At 37.1% G+C, this 22,481-nt stretch overlaps 1 protein-coding gene across 2 annotated transcripts in view; it reads right to left on the bottom strand.

Annotated features, from left to right (window-relative positions):
- Positions 1-22,481, bottom strand: part of TBCK (TBC1 domain containing kinase) — a 259,648-nt gene that overhangs the window by 195,884 nt on the left and 41,283 nt on the right. For both annotated transcript variants that reach the window (XM_062199774.1, XM_062199773.1), the window contains exons 4-5: positions 9,924-10,038; positions 9,199-9,272 (exon numbers count right to left, since the gene is read on the bottom strand). In XM_062199774.1, coding sequence (XP_062055758.1) covers positions 9,199-9,272; positions 9,924-10,038 — 189 coding nt within the window. The remainder of the gene's footprint in view (positions 1-9,198; positions 9,273-9,923; positions 10,039-22,481) is intronic.

Genomic DNA, 22,481 nt, shown 5'->3' with positions numbered 1-22,481 from the left:
TATTCCATTTCCTTCAAATATATGTATACATGCAAGATAAAGCCTCCAAAGTGCTGTTATAAGGTGTATGCACTTGATATATCATACCAAGTTGCCTTTTGGAGAAGTTCTATCAACTTTAACTCATATTCTCAAAGCAATGTATAAGGACACCTATGTCCTCACACTCAACAAATTTTCTGAAAAATGTTTTAGCAAATGTTGAATAAAAGGCTGCATATTAAATATGAATATGGAATAAAGTTTTCATGAATATCAACTTATCAAAAAGTAGTTAAAGTGAAGAATATCAAATTATCACTAAAGTACCTTCTCTGCTTGGCCAGATTGCATCTCTATTCCTATCCCTCAAAAAGGCAACAATATCTTGACTTTCTATCATTTCCTTATAGTTTTTCCACATGTTTCTAACCCTAAAAAAAATACTGTTTAGCCTAGCATACACACACACACACACACACACCCTGTTGGAATCAGGCTGACCATATTCTTTTGCTTTTTCAATCAACATTAATTATCTGAAAGTTATCTAAATTATCGCATGTAACTGCACACTACTTTTACTTCTATTTTACAAATATATCATAATTGATGTATCCATTCAAATGTCAATGCCTTTATTTATTGATTTTAATATAAGCAATTCTGCACAGAATACTCTATATAGTATACATTTACAAATTTAAATTTCTAGGCCATTAGATATGTGCCCTTTCAGCTTTATTACATCATGCCAAATATTTTCCAAAAGGACTTACTCCAACATATACACCCACCAGCAGCATATGACAGTCCCTATTGCTTACTTCGTTACCAACATTTGTTATTGGGCAGAATTTTTAATATTTGATAATCTGGTGAGAAAGATCTGTATGTCTTTGTGATTTCAATTTTGATTGCCTCAAACATTAATGAGATTGAGGTGTATGCTTATATTTATTAGCCATTTAGTTTATTATTGTGTGATGGATGTATCCATTCAAATCTTCTGCTCATTTCTCTAGTAGGTTAATTATGTTAGAATACCCAAGACTACCTCCATCTTTGGAAATTCACTAGAAGGACTCATGGGACTCCATCTAGTTTCCTTATGGCTAAGATTTATTACAATGAAACAGTAAGGATACATGGATGAATAACAAAGGAAAAAGAAGTCCTGAGAAAACTCTATGCAGGCTTCCTTATGCTCGTTCCCTCTTCAGTGATCACATAGAATAGTCTCTTCCCTCAGCAACAAAAATGAAGCAGGATGTGTGCTATGATTCAGGCAAGAGAAGCCCATTAAAAAACCATTATCAGAAATAGTATTTAGCCCAGAGGTTTATGATGAACACATCCTTCATCAGTTTGCCTGGGTTAGATTCTTGGCTCTGGTTCCTGATTCCACCTTCTTACAAATTGCAGACACTGGGATGCAGGGGTGATGGCTCCAGTAACTGGGTTCCTGCCACCAATATGGGAGTCCTGGATTGTGTTCTTGGCTGGATCCAGACCAATCCTAGCCATTGCAGGCATTTGCTAAGTGAACTAGGGATTGGAGCTCTATCTGTGTCAGTCTCTCTTCTTACCTATGAGTGTGTGTCTCTATCTCTGAAATAATATATTAAGAAGAATCATTGTCATGGTTTTATCAGGGACTGGTCACCCAGGCACTCACTCACTGGCATGTATGGAGATTCAACACTCCTTGAAGGAGAGCAAATATGCATCATAAATCATATTGTTTGTGCAAGGAAGCATGGTTAATTGGCCTCAGCAAGCAGGGTAACATAGAAATACTTCTAAAATCCAATTTCCCAGTACACGCCAGGGACAAATCTTGCAAGTAGGACCTAGTTTCTAAAGAAGGCAGTCTCAGATTTCTTATATGAATGTTAGCCTTTTTTCTGTACAGTTGAACTTTTTCTTATTGTCTTGAAAGAGCTCTTTATCTTTTTCAGTAATTATGACTTCAAATACTATCTACCAGTTTGTGGCTTGTGTTTTCATGTTCTTTATGGTGTCTGCTTATGAATGAGAAGTTCTTAATCTTTCAAATTCATTAATTTTTAATCTTTATACTGTCAAAATGATCTCCTATGTTACTTACTAAAAGTTTAATAGTTTAGCATTTCATATTTAATATGAGGGGAGAAAAAGCCACGGCTTTTTCACCTATGCTGATTGTCAGTTGCACAATGCTCATTTAATGAAATGTTTTTTTCCCCAGTTAGTCTGCAATACTCGCTCTACATGAAACGACTCTCCACATATGTTTAGGTTTGCTTCTTAGCATCATCTTCTGTTCCATTAGACAATTTGTCTAATGCTATCCTACTACATTAGTTTTTGTCTATAACTTTCTATAAATAATTATTGGTAACTGTTAAAACAGCCCTTTCAAAAAAAAAAAAACAGATCTTTTAGTTTCTCTTCAGAAGTAGATTGTATTTATTCCATTTTTGTATAAATTTGGGACTATTTTGCCATGTTGTCGTTTATACACAGTTGGAATTTTTATTGAAAACACATCAAATATGAATATAAATGAGGGGAAGATTAGCACATTTCTGCTTTCTCCATAATTATTTTATTCTTCTAAAATGACTCCACAAAAGGTTTAAAATTTTCCCCACAAAGGAATTCAATATACCTGATTAGAGTACATAACGTACTCATTTTGTCTATTCTATACATTATGTAACAGACTATAGAGATATATGAGGTTAATTCAAAAACTTTGTGGAAAACTAGAATTAAGAGTCCAAAAAAATTTGAAACCTTTCATAATATGAATTTTTATAATTTCATGATATGAATTTTCCATGAACTTTTTGAATAACCACATACGCATGGGTATCAAACCTTTTTCAAAATCTGTATACATAAAATACACGAAATTTGCTTAAATTAAAAAATGCTTTTTGAATTTACATTTTAATATATTTCCATAAACTTTTTGAAATCTACTTGTATAGTGCTTTACATTTTTGTCTTATATGCTAAACTTCAAATATAAAATAAGAATTTCAAAGTAAAAGTTTAAAAACTCCCTGAGGGCACTTGTATATCTTACTTATTTTATAAACCCTCTGCAACTAACAATGGAATTGAAACATAGAATATGTAGTATAGGTTTGTTCAAAATAAAATTTCCTTTCAAAATGCTCATTGGGACTATCTTACAGACAACAGTTTAAAAAGCCAACAGTAGGGGCTGGCGCTGTGGCATAGTGGGTAAAGCCACCACCTGTGATGCCGCCATCCCATTTAGGTGCCGTTTCAAGTCTCTGCTGCTCCACTTCTAATCCAGCTCTTTGCTAATGCACCTGGGAAAGCAGCAGAAGATGGCCAAGAACCAGGAGAAGCTCCTGGCTCTTGGTTTCGGATTGGTCCATTGCAGCCTTTTAGGGGAGTGAACCAGCAGTTGGAAGATCTCTATGTCTCTCCCTCTCTCTCTCTGTAACTCTGCCTTTCAAATAAAATATTTAATAAAAAAAAGTCAACTGTAAATAAGAATTAGATATATATTACCAGCTGTTGTATTTGAATCTATTAAGTAAAAGGAACAAGAACAGGTTTAGAAGAAAAACGAATGGAATTTTGCCCTATTTATTATATACACACATGCACTTTTTTAATGGTCATACCTAATTATGAGAACAATAATCTAGATGTTTCAATTTAATTAAACTATGCCATCCTGAAATAACAACTATAATCAAAATGTATTCAAGCATTATGTAATACTGATATAATATATGTAAAGTAGGTCTCAAATATTATTTCCATTTCTCTTTTCTATGGCCACTTTCTCACATTCTTATTGCCAGTATTTTTTATTTATGTGTAAAATGTACATCAATTAAATCAAGGCATTAAAAATAAATTCAAATAGGCAAATTAAACTTTTAAATCCCTTTTCATTTTACTCATTCTGACATCAGCATCTTCTAATTTACACAGGTAGTTCTCTCATATACAAATTTGTATTATCTTATTTTACTCTAAGATAATCACACTGCTCTTTTAAATGAATATTTGAAATCTCTAGAACAGCTGAAACCTAGTAGGAAAAGCCCTGGGCTTGTTGCTATAATACCAATGCTTTAATTTCAGTTCTACCACTTACTTTATATGTGCTTTGGGTACCTACATCTATAAAATAGGAATAATAGTACTTACCTCATAAAACTTTTATAAATATTAGTGAATACAAAAAGATGCTTTATAAAAATGGAAAATGTGACACAAATACAACATTGTGCTTTCATCATTATCACCACAATACAATCTGAAAAGCAAACTTTATCCTTTTCCTGATTTCTAGTACATATAATACAAAAATGACAATATGGGCAATGAAACCACAAGCAAAACCATGGGTAAATTTTCATATCAAAAACTTCTGACAGAAGTACAGAGGTAAGCCTTGCTACAGAAATTCCAATTTTCCTTTTAATCAAGACAAATTAATAAAAACAACAAGCCTCAGAATTGTTTCTGATGTACGTAATCTTTCAATATCCTTCTCTTCTTTAGCATAGCATTTTAACACTCAAAGACAATTACCAGATCTTTGCTGTGAGTATGACTGGTGAGATAAATATAAATGGCTTTCATCATCTGTTTGATGTTTTAACAAGGTATTAAGCTACTGGCCAACTGAAATGAGTGCCCAATTTCTAACTCTTTACAATATTTTGAAACAGATGGTAACATTTTACTTTGTTGTTCCTTAATATTTGTCTTTTGAATCAACTGCAAGCTTCTTCTGGTGTAAATATTTTCTTTCATGCCATAGCTGTTTGATCACTTTATTTTTCCTGGCTAATGTTTCACGTTTTACTCTTTGATACTTTCTGGTAAGACCCTTTGGGTCTATGACTTCAAAGTAAGCCAGACCAAATGGTAAAACAAGATCAATTTATCCAAACATTTTAAATTCAAGTGTAGTCCTTCAAACTGCTCAATATGTTTAAAGAAAATCCTCCTCCTTTCTTTTATTCACCATTAAAGCACCTTTAACTTAAAGAAAAAACTTAACATAATTTAGGTTTGAAATATGTTTTTGGAGTCTTCTCTTACACAATTTGATTTAGACAAAAGGAAGAATCATTAACAATCATTTACTTCAGCTTCTGCTTTGAAAGGCGATTATCATACATGACAAAGAAGATACAGGTTGTATGTTTGAGGGTGCAGTTAAGATGCAGCTTGGGATGCTGGCATCCCACATCAGAGTACTTGGACTTGAGTCCTGGCTCCACTTCTTATTCCAGCTTCCTGCTAATGCAGACCCAGAGAGGCAGTAGGCAATGGCTCAAATACTTGGGACCCTGCCACCCACATGGAATATCTGGATAGAGTTCCAGGCTACTGGCTTCAGTCTGCCCTAACCCTGAATGCTGAGACCATTTAGGGAGTGAACCAGTGTTTAGAAGATTCCTGTCTCTCTCTGCCTTTCAAATAAATAAAAATTAAAAACAATAAAAAAGAACAGAGGTTGAGAACCTGTTACATTCAAAAAGGTTTTTAAAACAAGAAATTATAGGCTGTCTTTACAAAATATTATTGTTATGCTTATCAAAAGAACTAGGTTTCCACGTGACTGCAAAAGTAAGTGAGCCATTGAAACAGAAAATTTCCCAACTCAGAAATGAGGTTGAGCATAGGAATCTACCATCACTTTTTTACATTCATCAGGCCAAAAAGTGCTCAATAAGTGTTTCTTTACTGAATACAACCTAAGATTATGAGGTAATCTTAAGTAATGAAAATTTTAGGTAGGAAAAAAATCAAAAATCTAAGTTTTAAAGATAAAATGGCAACTCACAAATTGGGCTTTAAAATCTAATTAAACTTTTAAGCATCAGAAACATACTCCATGACTCATTATTCTCAGTAAAAGTATGACACAATTCATTGTAGGAAGCCCAAAGAGCAAACCAGAAATGAATACTATTAAAAAAAATCACACTGTAAGTTCTAGAGTTCTATTGCTCACTGACTACACATAATGTTAAGGTACTATATATTCCTATGTTTAAAAAATAGAAAATTGGATTCTAAACGTTTTCAACATAGAGATGTGTTAATGTCAGAGGAAACATATACATTACCCTGATAGGAAATTGCACAATATATATGCCACATATGGAAACATTACATGGTAGCCAATAAATATGTATAATTTTTATGTGTCTTTTAAAATTTTTAAGTAAAACAATTTTAAAAAACATCAAACACAATTTTTAAAAACATGTTAAGTTCTCTAGGATAGATAATAATATTGTATTAATTTCAGTTTCCTCATTTTGACAATTATTCTGAGATTGAGAAAATTCTTTAGGAAATATAAACTAAAGTATTCAGGAATAAAGGGCCATGATGTATGGTAATTACTCTTAAGTATATCTGAAAAAAATCATTATACACATTTACAATATAGTCACTAAGAAGAAAAGACAGATAAGGTATATGCAGTGAAATGTTAACATTTGGGGAATCTGACAAGGGGAATGAAGGAATTCTTCGTACTGCTTTTGTAACTAAAACAATGTCAATTTAAATACTCAGAAAAGAACCACAGGAATCACATTATTAAAATGTTTAAAAGTGATCATACAATTAATAAAACACATAAGTCTATATCAAAAGCATCTATTTGAGTATAGCATGAAACAAATCTCCACTCCTTTCTTTTTGGTAAAGATTTGTTTGTCTACTTATTTGAAAAGCAGAGAGACAGATCTTCCACTCCTTGGTTCACTCTACACATGCCCACAATAACTGAGGCTGGAGCAGGCCGAAGCCAGGAGTCTACAATTTCATTCAGACCTATTTACATGACTGGTGGGTACCTAACCACGTAGGTTATCACTGCTGCCTCTAGGATGCATTAGTAGGAAGTTTAACTGGACTCAAAGCAGCATTCCGATACGGGATGTGGGCATCCAAAGCAGCATCTTATCCAGTTTCACCACAATGCCTGCCCTGAATCTCCTTTTCTTTCTTGGAGGGTTATACACAAATGGAATTCTTTTAAAGAAATAATTAAATAAATGTCTCTGAACTTACACATATAGTGTAATTTATCATATTTACTTGAGGCATATTAGCAATACTCAAGTTGGACCTTAATATATGATAATATCTTAAAGATACAATTTGGGACATGCTCAATTGGACTTGCCCCAGATGGTAGAGTTAGAAACATACCAGGGGAGGCTGGCGCCGCGGCTCACTAGGCTAATCCTCCGCCTTGCGACGCCGGCACACCGGGTTCTAGTCCCGGTCAGGGCACCGGATTCTGTCCCGGTTGCCCCTCTTCCAGGCCAGCTCTCTGCTGTGGCCCAGGAGTGCAGTGGAGGATGGCCCAAGCGCTTGGGTCCTGCACCCCATGGGAGACCAGGAGAAGCACCTGGCTCCTGCCTTCGGATCAGTGCGGTGCGCCGGCCGCGGCGGCCATTGGAGGGTGAACCAACGGCAAAGGAAGACCTTTCTCTCTGTCTCTCTCTCACTGTCCACTCTGCCTGTCAAAAAAAAAAAAAAAAAAAGAAAGAAACATACCAGGGGATTCCAATTCAATCCCATCAAGGTGGAATAACCAATGCCATCTCACTAGTCCAAGTGATTAATTTCTGTTCACAATTGATCATAATGATAGGACTAAGAGTCAAAGGGATCACATAAACAAGACTAGCGTCTGCTAATACTAACTGATAGAATAAAAAAGGGAGACAACGATCCAACATGGGAAGTGGGATACACAGCAGACTCAGAATAGCGGATGTCTTAAACAGCACTCTGGCCTCAGAATCAGCCCTTAAGGCATTCAGATCTGGCTGAAAAGCCCATGAGAGTATTTCAGGAATGGAAAGCCAACACGCTCTGGCCAAAAAAAAAAACAAAACAAAACCTAAATGAAAGATATCCACAAGTGAGATCCCAGTGGAAAGAACAGGTCATCAAAGAAGGAGGTACCTTTCTCTGAAGGGAGGAGAGAACTTCCACTTTGACTATGACCTTGTCTAAATATGATCAGAGTCAGCAAACTCAAAAGGCTTCCATAGCCTTGGCAACTCATGACAAGAGCCTAAGGTGATTACTGACACCATAAACAAGAGTGTCAATTTGTTAAGTCAACAACAGGAGTCACTGTGTACTTACTCCTCATGTATGATCTCTGTCCTTAATGTGCTGTACATTGTGATTTAATGCTATAACTAGTACTCAAACAGTATTTTTCACTTTGTGTTTCTGTGTAGGTACAAACTGTTGAAATCTTTACTTAATATATACTAAACTGATCTTCTGTATATAAAGAGAATTGAAAATGTATCCTGATGTGAATGGAAGGGGAGAGGGAGCGGGGGGTGGAAGGGAAGGTATGGGGAGGGGGAACCATTGTAATCCATAAGCTGTACTTTGGAAACTATATTCATTAAATAAAATTAAAAAAATATCTTAAAGAACTGGGAATTAAAAGTAAAACATTTAATCAAAATAATATAAGGGTATTGCTTTTCAATCTCTTCATATACACATTATTATTAATTTAGTATCTGATCAGTCTTCTTGCCTTAGACTACTATTTAATTCTCAATGAAATACAGCTTACTATGAAGTACTATAAGGTTTAAAAAAAAAAGGACAATAATTTATTGGCCTCTCTGCCAATTCAATGAAAGATCAATATCAGGGATTTTTAGGATGACAGGAAAAACTCATTGTATACTCTTTTTTTTTTTTTTTTTTGACCGGCAGAGTGGATAGTGAGAGAGAGAGAGACAGAGAGAAAGGGCATCCTTTACCGTTGGTTCACCCCGCAATGGCCACTTGGGCCAGCAATCCGCGCTGATCCGAAGCCAGGAGCCAGATGCTTCTGGTCTTCCATAGGGTGCAGGGCCCAAGCACTTGGGCCATCCTCCACTGCACTCCCAGGCCACAGCAGACAGCTGGCCTGGAAGAGGAGCAACTGGGACAGAATCCGGCACCCCGACCGGGACTAGAACCTGGTGTGCTGGCGCTGCAGGCGGAGGATTAGCCTATTGAGCCGCGGCACCGGCCTCTATACTCTTTTAAAAAGGTTTGTGAAAAAACAAGATTTAAAACACAGGAAAACTGTTTTCATGTCAAAAATCAATATAAATTTTTAATTTTATAAAAGATTACAAAATCAAAGGCAGAATTTAAAATAGATGGAAACCTCCTTACCCAATTGGAAAATCAACATCATCACCATGAGCTGTCATGTGATAAAGTCCAAATTTAGCCAATTTAATATGTCCCTATCAAAAAAATGAAGAAAAATCATCATGAAATACATATTTGACAAGGAAAAATTATTATATATTTTAAAGGTAAGGCAACTATTAAATAATAAGATATACTATTTTATTAAAATGCCAATATGCAAAATTTTATAAAATGCCATAATTTTAGGAAAAATCTGTCAATACTTAGTCTGATTTATACTCATTAAATATGTAAATCTGTAAAGCATATATATATATATACATATTATACATATAAACACAAATCACATTTTTCTATTTAAAAATCTATGTATTTGGGAGACCTAGGGCAGAGACATTTATCCAATCCTGCCCCCAATTTGCTGGTTCACTCTAGTTCAGGGCAGGATGGGAGTTGGGGGCCAGGAACCCTCCCCCCCCACTTCCCCAAAAACAAAGCAGTAGAAGGAAAAAAAAATACAATGTTAAAATGAGTCCTGGTAAAAGACATACAGATTTCAAGTAATTGAAATATTTTTTTTCCAATAATGAGAAGTATATCAATTTCATTAGACCTTTCATTATGAACACTCTTAAATTGCATTATTATACTTATGGTTACTCTGATAAATTGAATGGGCATGATTTCAGTAGCATCCAATTCCAAACAATACAGAAATGTTTATTTTATTATTTGACAATTACCTTTTGGTCCAACAGGATATTATGAGGAGACAGTGCTCGGTGTACTATACCATGTTTGTTCATATACTGCAGGCCCTGAAGTACTTCAAATGCTATGCACAAAACCTTTGAATAGCTAAAGAGAAAACAAAAAGTCCAGAATGCATTACAAAGCAGATATAGAACCTGTTTTTAAAAAATGAAAAGAGGCCTAATGAAAACATTCAGAATTACATTTGCATTATACCTCCTCCTCTGACAACAGAATCCATACATTTTCTAAAATATCCACTTGCATATATTTTAGAATATTAACAGAAATGATCTACAATGTTCTAAAGGCTATTGTAATAGTATGTGTTCTTTATAGGAAAATATTTTAATTTTAATGGCCTGTATTATTTGTTGTCAGGTACAACTGACCTCTGGAAGACTTGGCTTTGCTAAATATTCAGAAAAGCTTCAGAAAATAGGGCAGAACTATGTCCATGAAAATTTCATTCTGCTCAAGACTAAATATGTGAGCTCTAACAAAAAGGTATCATCATATATTTTACAATATATAAACATTAACTTATTTTCTATACCATTCCATAAAGCAGCTTGTTGTAATTATGAATTATCCAAACATTTCTATTGAACTCTTTTTCTTTCTTTTCTTTTTTTTTTTTTTTTTTTTTTTGACAGAGTGGATAGTGAGAGAGAAAGAGACAGCGAGAAAGGTCTTCCTTTTTGCTGCTGGTTCACCCTCCAATGGCCACTGCGGCTGGTGTGCTGCGGCCAGCGCACCACACTGATCCGAAGGCAGGAGCCAGGTGCTTCTCCTGGTCTCCCATGCGGGTGCAGGGCCCAAGGACTTGGGCCATCCTCCACTGCATTCCCGGGCCACAGCAGAGAGCTGGCCTGGAAGAGGGGCAACCGGGACAGAATCCGGTGCCCTGACCGGGACTAGAACCCGGTGTGCCGGCGTCGCAAGGCGGAGGATTAGCCTAGTGAGCCGTGGCGCTGGCTCTATTTAATTCTTAATTTATTCTCTTTAATCCACATAGCACACAGATGTCTACTTTCTCTTACTTCCTTTTCTATCTTACTATCCATGTCGGAAGCTAGGAATAATAAATACACAGAAAGGTAAGGGAGAGTCATTCAAGTCCAATCCCCAAACCACCAATATTAATATAGTACAAATTTATTTTCTATCATATTTTATTTTTTAAAAATTAAAATGCGCAGGTAACCACCAAAACTAATCTTTAAAAGAGTTATAAACAATGAACCAACAATGGAGATAAATAGAACACTAAAAATAACTATCCACAAGTAAGCAGAATGTAAAAAGGAATAAAGAACAAATAAAGGGGCTGGGGCTGTGGTGTAGAGGATAAAGCTGCCACTTACAGTGCCAGCACCCCACTTGGGTTCTGGTTCAAGTCCTGGCTGCTCCACTTCCAGTCCAGCTCTCTGCTACAGCATGGGAAAGCAGTAGAAGATGGCACAAGTGCTTGGGTCCTGGCACCCACCTGGGAGACCCGGAAGAAGCTCCTGGCTTCTGACTGGCACAGCTCTGGCCTTTGCGGCCAACTAGGGAGTGAACCCGGGGACAGAAGAGTTTTCTCTCTCTGCCTCTCCTTGTCTCTCTGTGTAACTCTGACTTTCAAATAAATAAATATATCTTAAAAAAATAGAGCAAACAGAAGAGTAACAATTTTTATTTTTAGTTTAAAGATTTATATTATTTATTTGAAAGAGTTATAGAGAGAGGTAGAGACAGAGAGAAAGCTGGATAAGAAGTGGAGCAGGCCGGCGCCGCGGCTCACTAGGCTAATCCTCCGCCTTGCGACGCCGGCACACCGGGTTCTAGTCCCGGTCAGGGCACCGATCCTGTCCCGGTTGCCCCTCTTCCAGGCCAGCTCTCTGCTGTGGCCAGGGAGTGCAGTGGAGGATGGCCCAAGTCCTTGGGCCCTGCGCCCCATGGGAGACCAGGAGAAGCACCTGGTTCCTGCCACCGGATCAGCGCGTTGCGTCGGCCGCAGCGCGCTACCGCGGCGGCCATTGGAGGGTGAACCAACGGCAAAGGAAGACCTTTCTCTCTGTCTCTCTCTCACTGTCCACTCTGCCTGTCAAAAAAAAAAAAAAGAAGTGGAGCAGTCAGGACTAAAGCAGTGCCCATATGGGATGCCCAATGCTGCAAGCCAAGGCTTTAACCTGCTGTACCATGCACCGCCCCAGTAATAATTTTTAATCCAGATATATCAATAATTATATGAAATGTAAGTGGTCTAAACACCAATTAAAACATAAGAGTTGTCCAATTTGGTAATAATTAAAACTCAACTATATTCAGTCTATGAGGAATACAAAACAAATAAATGAATTTAAAGGAAAAGGATGGAATAAGAAATCAGTGACTGTCAAGGGTTTGAGGGCAGGGGAGGAAAGGATGCAATATAAAGGAGTATAGGGAAATTTTGTGGGATGAGAAAACTCTTCTATTTGTGATTACATGACTTCATTTCTCAAATTCACTTTACTTGTACACTAAAGAAGGAAAATGTTAAGGTATATAAATTCTACTTCAATAAATCCAAGTTTAAAAAATACCGAGTTTCATATTTTTTAAAAGAGTTACTGCAAGTGAACCCCCTCCTTTAAATTAATACCATGAGACAAAAAACAGAGGTGGATAGTTAAAATCTCCCTCTCTCCTTCCTGTAGTTTCACTTTGCAGAGATAATCATCTATGTCAGTTTCCATTTCCACCTCTTTAGAAAGTTAGATTTTTATTTAATATGGTTAACTATTCACGCTATGCAAGACAATTTTTATTTACAGTTTATTTTTTTACAATTTTCCTCTACAACACCTGATTTTCATTATATAATTTTTACATTATCAAATTATATATGTGGCATAAAAGAAACTTACACTCCTTTCTTGAAGACTAAATAAATAGGTAAGATGACATACAGTGATTAATTAGCAAAGAAAAACTAAAGTAGACAAGATACAGAGCAGGACCTGAAATGGCAGAATGCTCAGTAGTTCCGGAATGCATGCAGTAGAATGAGCAAAAGATAAAGTGGTAAGAGAAACACTGTGTAAGACCTCTTAGACCATGACAAGGCCTTCTGCATTTACTCTGAGATAACAGGGAAATGACTGTCATAATGCCATTTGATGATTAATAAATGTTGATAATCACAAAGATGAGGATTTTGTGAGAAATCATCTTTATTACAATGACAAATTTATGCACATGAAAGAAATACAAACTCCCCTTCCCTTAAAAATAAAGGAAAACTTGCCTAGAGATTTGACTAACAAAAACAAAGTGAATCTAGTTCTACAACTCTTTCACCTCAGCTTTAAAATAATAAGTCAATTTTAAAGTAATATCTTTTGTTCTTGTTCTTTGTATGTCCCCACAACTCCCCACCCCACCCTGCCCCCATCATATACCCTTCACAAAATCATAGAAATAAATGCCATTTTCAGCTGTGACACTAGGGGACCTCAGTTGCCTACTGCTACAATATAGACACCTTCATGGAATTAAATCCAAACCTTTAGAGTGATTTTTCCATTAAACAAGGTCCAAAATTGCCAAACATTGAAGATTGCATGTTCTGCTTTCAACATTGTGTTTTTTCTAATTTATTGTGAAATACTAGATATTAGAATTGCATGTCAAAAAGCTAACTCATATTAAAAGCAAGTTGATGCAAACACATACACCAAAATAAATTTTAAAAATTTAAACATGAAAATAGAAGTTGTTCCATATCATTTTTAAACTATTTTTGAGACTATATGCAGATTACAGCAAATGGACTCAGTACTCTTTAGTCTAAGTTAGGCAGTAAATCAGATTTGTTTTTCTAGCTTCTTGTACTCTTAGGATTTAATCTTAAATTTTATTTTAAAATGTAAGATATAGAGAAGAAAAAATAATTATACAATGTTATTTTATATATTGAGGAGTAGGAAGAATCAGTATTCGTGGCATTTAATATTACTCGTTTTTAAGCGGTAGTCCTTAAAACTGCTAAGAACTTTTATCATGAAACACAACTTCCAGTTCAGAAATATGCTGATTATGTTAATAGTGAAATCCATTTCTAAATTGGAAAATGCAAATTATACTTCAAGTCAGAAAATATTCTCTTCTTTTTGAAATGTTCCAACCTAATTGTTACTCCAGATACTAGGCAGGTAGCATTTTTTCTATCATTGCCCCTGACAAATGGACCTAAGAATAACTGGAGCCACCAAAAGTTCATAGAAAATGTATACTATGAAGAAACCACACCTATGTTTCAAAGGTTCTTTGCCTCCAAATACACTTATCTGTCAATTCCATTTTTCTAATAACTTTTAAAGTCCCCTTTAATAGGAAAACAAACATGACCAAAAGGTGGTTCTCAAAATAATTTTGATAATTTATAATAAAGATGATAATTCAAGATATTTTTATTTGTATTCAAACACATTAACTGAGAGGCTGTTAGCTACTTGGTACTGCATGTTTAGGCCCCATGGACACCAAAAGGAAGAATTGATCTCCACAATCAGGAGCACTATAGTATAGGTGGAAAGACAAATTAAAAATTGATAATTTCAATACAAGTAATTAAGGTAGGAGATGATTATTCATCTTTTCTTTTTGTCTTCAAAAGAAATGAAAACATGCAAATTTAGTTTATTAGACTGGTAAGCCTGAATAAGCCTAAAAAATCATAAATAATAGGAAAAGGTAATTTAAAAAGAGAAATACACTATAACCACCATAAAAATATAGTTTTTAGACATGAACCAACTCATTTATATATTTATATTTCGATTTTGAACATAGTTTAAAGAATGTTCAAATCTGTTAGGGCAAAAGAATCCCAAATGTTTGTTTAGCTTTTTCCAGATGCATTCCAAGGAAATTCACCATGTATTTCTATAAAAATCATCCCTGGCAGTTGCCGCGGCTCACTAGGCTAATCCTCCGCCTTGCGGCGCCGGCACACCGGGTTCTAGTCCCGGTCGGGGCACCGATCCTGTCCTGGTTGCCCCTCTTCCAGGCCAGCTCTCTGCTGTGGCCAGGGAGTGCAGTGGAGGACGGCCCAAGTACTTGGGCCCTGCACCCCATGGGAGACCAGGATAAGCACCTGGTTCCTGCCATCGGATCAGCGCGGTGCGCCGGCCGCAGTGCACCTACCGCGGCGGCCATTGGAGGGTGAACCGACGGCAAAAGGAAGACCTTTTTCTCTGTCTCTCTCACTGTCCACTCTGCCTGTCAAAAAATAAATAAATAAATAAATATATATGTATAAAAAAATCATCCCTAAGCCATCTGTAACTGTTGGTTAAAACATACTGAGGTTAAGATCATAGGAGTAATATCTGTATGGATTACTTGACTTTATGTGCTCACAGCCAGAGGTTTTCATATAATCCCAGCCAATCTTCCCAGATAGCCTATTTCAATGAGACATTATTCAACCTGTATGAACTGAAAACATCCAGTTGTTCAACTACAATCTCCTATATTTTTCTGTTCCCTATTTTTTTTTTTAAAGATTTATTCATTTATTTGAAAGGCAGAGTTACAGAGAGGCAGAGCAGAGGCAAAGGGAAAGGTCTTCCATCCTCTGGTTCATTTCCTAGATGGCTGCAATGGTTGGAGCTGCACTTGATCCAAAGCTAGGAGCTTCTTCTAGGTCCAACATGCAGGTACAGGGGCCCAAAAACTTGGGCCATTTTCTACTGCTTTTCCAGGCCATAGCAGAAAGCTGGATCAGAAGTGGAGCAGCTGGGACTCGAATCATTGCCCACATGGGATGCCAGCACTGCAGGCAGCAGCATTACCTGCTATGCCACAGTGCTGGCCCCTGTTCCCCATTATTTTACCTCAAGAACTTGAGGCCCCTGTTTTCTAAGGCTCTTCTCTTATCTCACACAGCAAGCCCCTTTTGTTCTATCATTTCAATGTTTTACAAAGAACCTTGGTGGCTTCTCATCCAGTAGCTCCACCACCTACTATACAATTCCTGCCCTGTATTCTGACAATACACAGTTGCAAGATTTATTAAATTTTTGTAAAGATTTATTTATTTTTAAAGTCAGAGTTACAAAGAGAGATCTTCCACCTGCTGGTTCACTCCCGGAGAGCTGGATTGGAAGTGGAGCAGCCAGGACACAAATTGGCACACATATGGGAAACTGGTTTCACAGACAGTGGCTTTACCCACTATGCCACAGTGCTGGCACCAAGATTTAGTAATTTTATGGAAATTATTTCTCTATGAATTTCTCTATCGCATATAACCTGAAGTAAGTACTAACTTACTCAACTATGACTTCCTATGCTTATCACAGTGCTTATAAGGTAGGTGTTCAATAATTATGTTTCAAGTAATAAATGTTAGATGTATCAAATGATATTTACCACACAATGGTATAAGAGAATAACAGGATTAAATTCTTTACCATTAAAGAAATAACAGCTTGAAATATATTTATTTTTATAGCAATGCACTAATAATGTTAAATTCATTCATATGAGAAAATGTAAATTCCTTCAGTCAGCCAGGAAAACATAAACTGCTCAAATTCATACGATGTCTAGCAACAGAAACTACTCATTTGCTAAAAACACAACTCTCTCAGTCTTTTATTTACTGAAGATTGAAGAACAAAGGTGTGTGGGAAATAGAATAATCTTCTTAAAATCTGGCTAAAATTTTAAATGGAACTAAAGTTTTAAGAGAGATTCCTATTGTCCTCAAAGCATCAATTTGTTTTTTTTTTCTCTTTACTTTTGTGTGTGTGTGTGTGTGTGTGTTGAACATATTCGCAATGTTTCCAAGAAGGATGTTATTCAGAGTCTAAGAAATACAGGCCAGGAAAGAATGAGAGGTCAGCGTTGCTGAGATAAATTTGGAAGTCATTCATATATAGGTGGTAACCAAAACCATACATGCTATTTCCTCAGATCCATAATATTTCTAAGGGCCACTGCACAGGCCAAAACACCCATACTGTCAGCAGACCAAGGGAGGAAACACACTTCTAGATTCTATGAGTTCAAGATGTTCTTTCACCTTATAAAACCGATCACTCCCATAGAAATTTTCCTTTTGGCCTAAAACTTTCCTTTCTTGGGATCAGCCTGAGGTAAAATATTAAGGGAGAGGAAACACAAATTAAATACAGCGAGCTACTGTGGGACTTAAAAAATGGAGAAAAGAAAGAAAATATTTATTAATAATTAATGTTCACACAATATTATACCTATAGAATATAGTGTTATCTTTAAAGACACTCTCCTTTTATAGCTTCAAGAAAATACCTCAAAGAATACTTTTCAAGACTGTTTTAGACTTCAGAATTTGAGATATTTGAATGATGAGCTGATGTTTTTGAGGATTCTGACACTTATCACTTACTAGATTTTAATGTTTTGTTAAAATTAACACAGTATTTATGTATGTTTTAGCCTGAAAAGAGAGCCATCTACACCAAATCTTAAGAATTAACTTTTCACAGGTATTTAGAAATGGAAGTTGCATTGATAACTACTACATAAAGATTATTTTTTAGTAAGTCTAAAAAAAATTAGGGGCAAGCATTTGACAGCACTTAAGATGTCACCTGGGATGTCCATATCTCATCTCAGAATGCCTCACTCAAGTTCTGTCTGTGCTTCTGATTCCAGCTTCCTGATATTGTGAACCATGGGAGACACTGGATGATGGCTCCAGTACTTGGGTCTCTGCCATCTACAGGGAGAAATGGATTGATTTCCTGGTCCTAGTTTTGTCCTAGGCCAGCCTCAGCTGTTACAGGCATTTGGTGAGGAAACATGTGGACAGAAGATCTCTGTTTCTGTCTCACTGCCTTTCAAATAAAAATAAATAAACTTTAAAAAATATCATTTTATCTTTCTCTACGTGGTGATAATAGACATTTTTTACAACTCAGTTTTATTCCAAAGTGATCAAAGTTGAACACTATAAATCTGGAATATAACTATATCTCAATGGTGTACAATAAATTTAGGAAATTAGCATTCCAGATTAAATATTAGAGAATTCTTCTTCATAGCAGAATTTGATAAGAACAAAACATATAAAGAAACCAGTAAACCACGATCTAAAAGTACAAATCTGGAATGTAACTAAATCTCAATGGTATGCAATAAATTGGCTTTGAAGTTCAGACATAATTCAAGAGGTTCTATCAGTTATTTGCAATGCTTGGAGAGTGTTCAGACTTCTCCCCGCTTCAGTTTCCTAACTTATAAAGTGGAAAATATAACACCAAGTAGGAATTAAATTTCAGCAAAGTTCTGTTGGCCCTGTACAGGATACTGATGACCTTAAAATAAAACACGGGTTAAGCTTCTGCCTGTAATGCCAGGATCCCATATGGGTGCCAATTTGAGTCTTTGCTGCTCCACTTCCAATCCAGCTCTATGCTGGTGCACTCAGGAAAACAGCAGAAGGCCCAAGTGCTTGGGCTCTTGCATCTATGCGGGAGACTCAGACAAAGTTCCTGGGTCCTTGTTAAGGTCGCCAGTCCACAGAGCTGTGGATAGCAGTGGGCAGGGTTGCCTGGGGAACTGCATTTTAAGTTCCAAGCGGGAAGAATAGGGGAACATAGGGAGTGGTTGGGCACACCCCCATCCTCCCAACTGGACCAGCAGCCAGCTGGAAGAGCCATATTGTTCATTTACACCTTTGAATGTAAGCAGGGGGCCACCGCATTTGCCTCCCGTGTATATGCCCAACAATTGCAGGGCCCACCTCACAACACTTCCCACACAGGAAGGAAGATCATAACATTTCAGAGTAACACCCCCCCCCCCCCCGCCACACACACACAAGCTGTACAACAAGGAGAAGTCCTAAATGTTAAAATCTCGAGCTCCTTTCATGCACCAGTGAGAAGCAAGCATGGCCCCCCAGTAGGCGGGGCTTGGTACACCAGAGCTCTCATACCTGCCACCATCACGACTGAGAAGTGAGCAGGACTCCCAGAGGTGGGGCTGCGTGCTTCTACTCGCAACGCACACATAGCAGCTCATAGTAGAGGGAAATCTCACCACAAGCACCAATACACATATTAAAGAGAAAAGCAACCAGAAAAGCCAAAAAACAAAACAAAACAAACCTTAATAAGAATAAGGAAGACACTATGAGCCCCCCAAAGGAACATTACAACTCTTCAATAAAAGAAGCTGAAGAAGAGATTGAGAATATGCCAGGAAAGGAAATCAGAAAATTAATCATCAGATTACTTAGAAGCAATCAGAAACAAATTCACTACATAAATGAAAAGTGTTCCTAAGAAATTGAGATATTAAAGAGAAGTCAGAATGAAATATTAGAAATGTACAATTCAATAGATCAAATAAAAAATGCAGTGGAAAGCCTTAATAGAATAAGTGAGACAGAAGAAAGAATATCAGAACTAGAGGACAAATTTCTGGAAATAATACAGTCAAACCAAACATAAGAAGAAGAAATTAGAAAATTAAAAAACACAGTTGCAGATCTGTAAGATTCTATCAAATGACCCAAAATATGGATTGTAGGGATAGTGGAAGGCATGGAAAGAGAGAAAGGATTAGAAGGTCTTCTTAATGAAATAATAATAGAGAACCTCCCAAATTTGGAGAAAGAAAAGAGACATCCAAGTATAAGAAGTATATAGGCTCCCAGTAGACAGGACCAGAAAAAAATCTTCACCTTGAAACATTATAGCAAAGCTCCCCACAGTAACACATAAAGAAAATATCTTAAAAGGTGTAGGAGAGAAAAGACAAATCATATTCAGAGGAAATCCAATTAGACTCAATCTGGACTTCACATCACAAACTCTGCAGGCAAGGAGAGAATGATGAGAAATACTCCAAGTCCTAAGAGAAAAAAAAACTGTCAACCCAGATTACTGTACCCTGAAAAATTTGCATTTATGAATGAAGGAGAAATAAATATCTTCCACAACAAACAGAAATTGAGAGAATTTATAACTACTTGCCCAGCCCTACAAAAGATGCTCAAGAATGTGCTACACACAGAAATATAGAAACAGGAACACCACTACAAAAGTAAATGAATGCAGAAAAAGACCCAGCAAAAGTACATAAGAAATCCAAAATACATCTACAGAACTATTTATGGAAACATGGCAGGGAAGTCAGTACTTAATGATAGTCACACTGAATGTAAATGGTCTCAACTCCCCCAGTTAAAAGACACTGACTGGCTGAATGGATTAAAAAAGAAAACCCAGGGCTGGCACAGTGGCTCACTTAGTTAATCCTTTGCCTGCAGCAGTGGCATCCTGTATGGGCACCAGGTTCTAATCCCGGTTGCTCCTCTCCCAGTGCAGCTCTCTGCTGTGGCCCGGGAGGGCAGTGGAGGATGACCCATGTGCTTGGGCTCCTGCACCCCCATGGCAGACCAGGAAAAAGCACCTGGCTCCTGGCTTCAGATCGATACAGCTCTGGCCATAGCGGCCATTTGGAGGGTGAACCAACAGAAGGAAGACCTTTCCTTCTCTCTCACTCACGGTCTATAACTCTACCTGTAAAATAAAAAAAAAATAAATAAAAACAATAAAAAAGAAAATCCATCTTTTGCTACCTACAAGAAACACATCTTACAAAGATGCAGGCAGACTAAAGGTAAAAGGATGGAAAAACATAATCCATGCTAATGGAAACCAAAAAAGAGCTGGTGTCGCCATCCTAATATTGGACAAAATAGACTTTAACACAAAAATTATTAAAAGAGACAAAGAAGGACACTATATAATGATTAAAGGATCAATTCAACAGGATAATGTGACTATTATAAAGGTATCTACATAATTACAGGGCACCAGGCTATTTAATAGAAATGTTAAGAGATTTAAGGGGAGATATAGACTCAAATACAATAGTAATGGGGACTTCAGTATCCCACTTTCAGCAATGGACAGATCAATGAGACAGAAATTCAACAAGGAGACAAGTTAATTGACACCATAGTCCAAACAGACCTAGCATATATCTACAGAACCTTCACTCTACAGCCACAGAGTACACATTTTCTCTCTGGTACATGGAACTTTCTGTAAGATTGACCACATGCTAGGCTATAAAGAAAGTCTTAGCAAATTCGAAAAAAGTTGAAATCATACCATGCATCTTAAGGACAACAAAGCAATGAAGCTGGAAATCAACAACTCAAGAATCTCTACATCATATGCAAAAACATGGAGAAAGAAAAACATGTTCCTGAATGAACAATGGGTCAAAGAAGAAATCAAAAGAGTACTCGAAAAATTTCTGGAAACAAATGAAGATGACATACTAAAATCTGTGAGATACAGCAAAAGCAGTGTTAAGAAGAAAGTTTATAACAATTGGTTCCTACATCGATAAACTGGAAAGGCACCAAAAAAAAAAAAAATGAACTATCCATGTACCTCAAGGATCTAGAAAAATAATTTCAAATCAAATCCAAAACCAGCAGAAAAAAGAATAATTGGGAGTTGCGGAGAAGATGGCGGAATAGGCAGGGAGCACACTTAGTCCGGGGGGAGAGAAAGTTTAATATAAGTGGAGATACTGCAGGGTCAAGGAAGAGTAGGGGATGAAACAGCAGAGGAAACTCTTCCGGAACTAGTGATTCACAGTGGACCTGCGTGGAGAGCGTGGGAGCCCAAGTTCGGGACACCAGCGGCAGACTCAACGCACCAGCGCTGGAACGCGAGGTGAGCCGAACCTCCATAGCCCGAGATACCAGCAGGCAAGCGGAAAGAGGAGGCTAGAAGGAACGAGGCTTGAAACTCCGTGGGGAAAAGTTCACCAGGCTAACTAGAAGAGAGATAGGAAAAAAATAAAAAAAGTGACTGATATGGACAAAAGTTTCTCTCTCTCCGCTCACCTCTCAAAGGCGAGCAAGACAGAGCAGGCGCCATTTTGGACATACGTCATAAGCAGGGCGACCTCAGGTCTGCACCAGCCCTGAGCCTAGCAGAAAAACCTGACTCTGTGGGGAGAGGTGAAATAACAGGAGATTAGCATCTAACTTGGCAACCCAGTGGGAGACTGCAGGAGAATTGGAGCCCACACTGAGGGCAGCAGAGATTCCCTGTGTGGTCCTTGGGAAAGAGCTTCCAATCTCTGGCTCCTGTGGGTATATCATTTGCCTGCTAACTACCTCCAATTACGTTCAGCTGTGCGGAATTACTTCCCTTTTAAATCAAAAAAAGAAAGAGAGATTTACCACACCTAACCTGGGAGTGTCATCTTTGACACACCCTCAACCCTGAGGAACCAAACACAGCTCTCAGTCCACACTCATCTCAAGCCTCTAAGGCTCCACTGAAAGCAGACAGTCCACTTAATATAGAGCCATAGCGTAACAAGAAAAAACACCACAGTGAAGAAACCAAGTATCTCCAACATGCCAAACAACAAACGCAAAAACCAAGCTAACAAGAACAAGGAAGAAACTATGACGCCCCCAAATGAAAAAGACACCCCAATTCAAGATTATGAAGATGATGAGATTGAAGAAATGCAAGAAGCAGATC

Source organism: Lepus europaeus, chromosome 8, assembly GCF_033115175.1.
Source record: "Lepus europaeus isolate LE1 chromosome 8, mLepTim1.pri, whole genome shotgun sequence".
Classification (NCBI taxonomy): domain Eukaryota; kingdom Metazoa; phylum Chordata; class Mammalia; order Lagomorpha; family Leporidae; genus Lepus; species Lepus europaeus.
The sequence above is the reverse complement of the archived record's forward strand: the minus strand, read 5'-3'. Positions and strand labels throughout refer to the sequence as shown.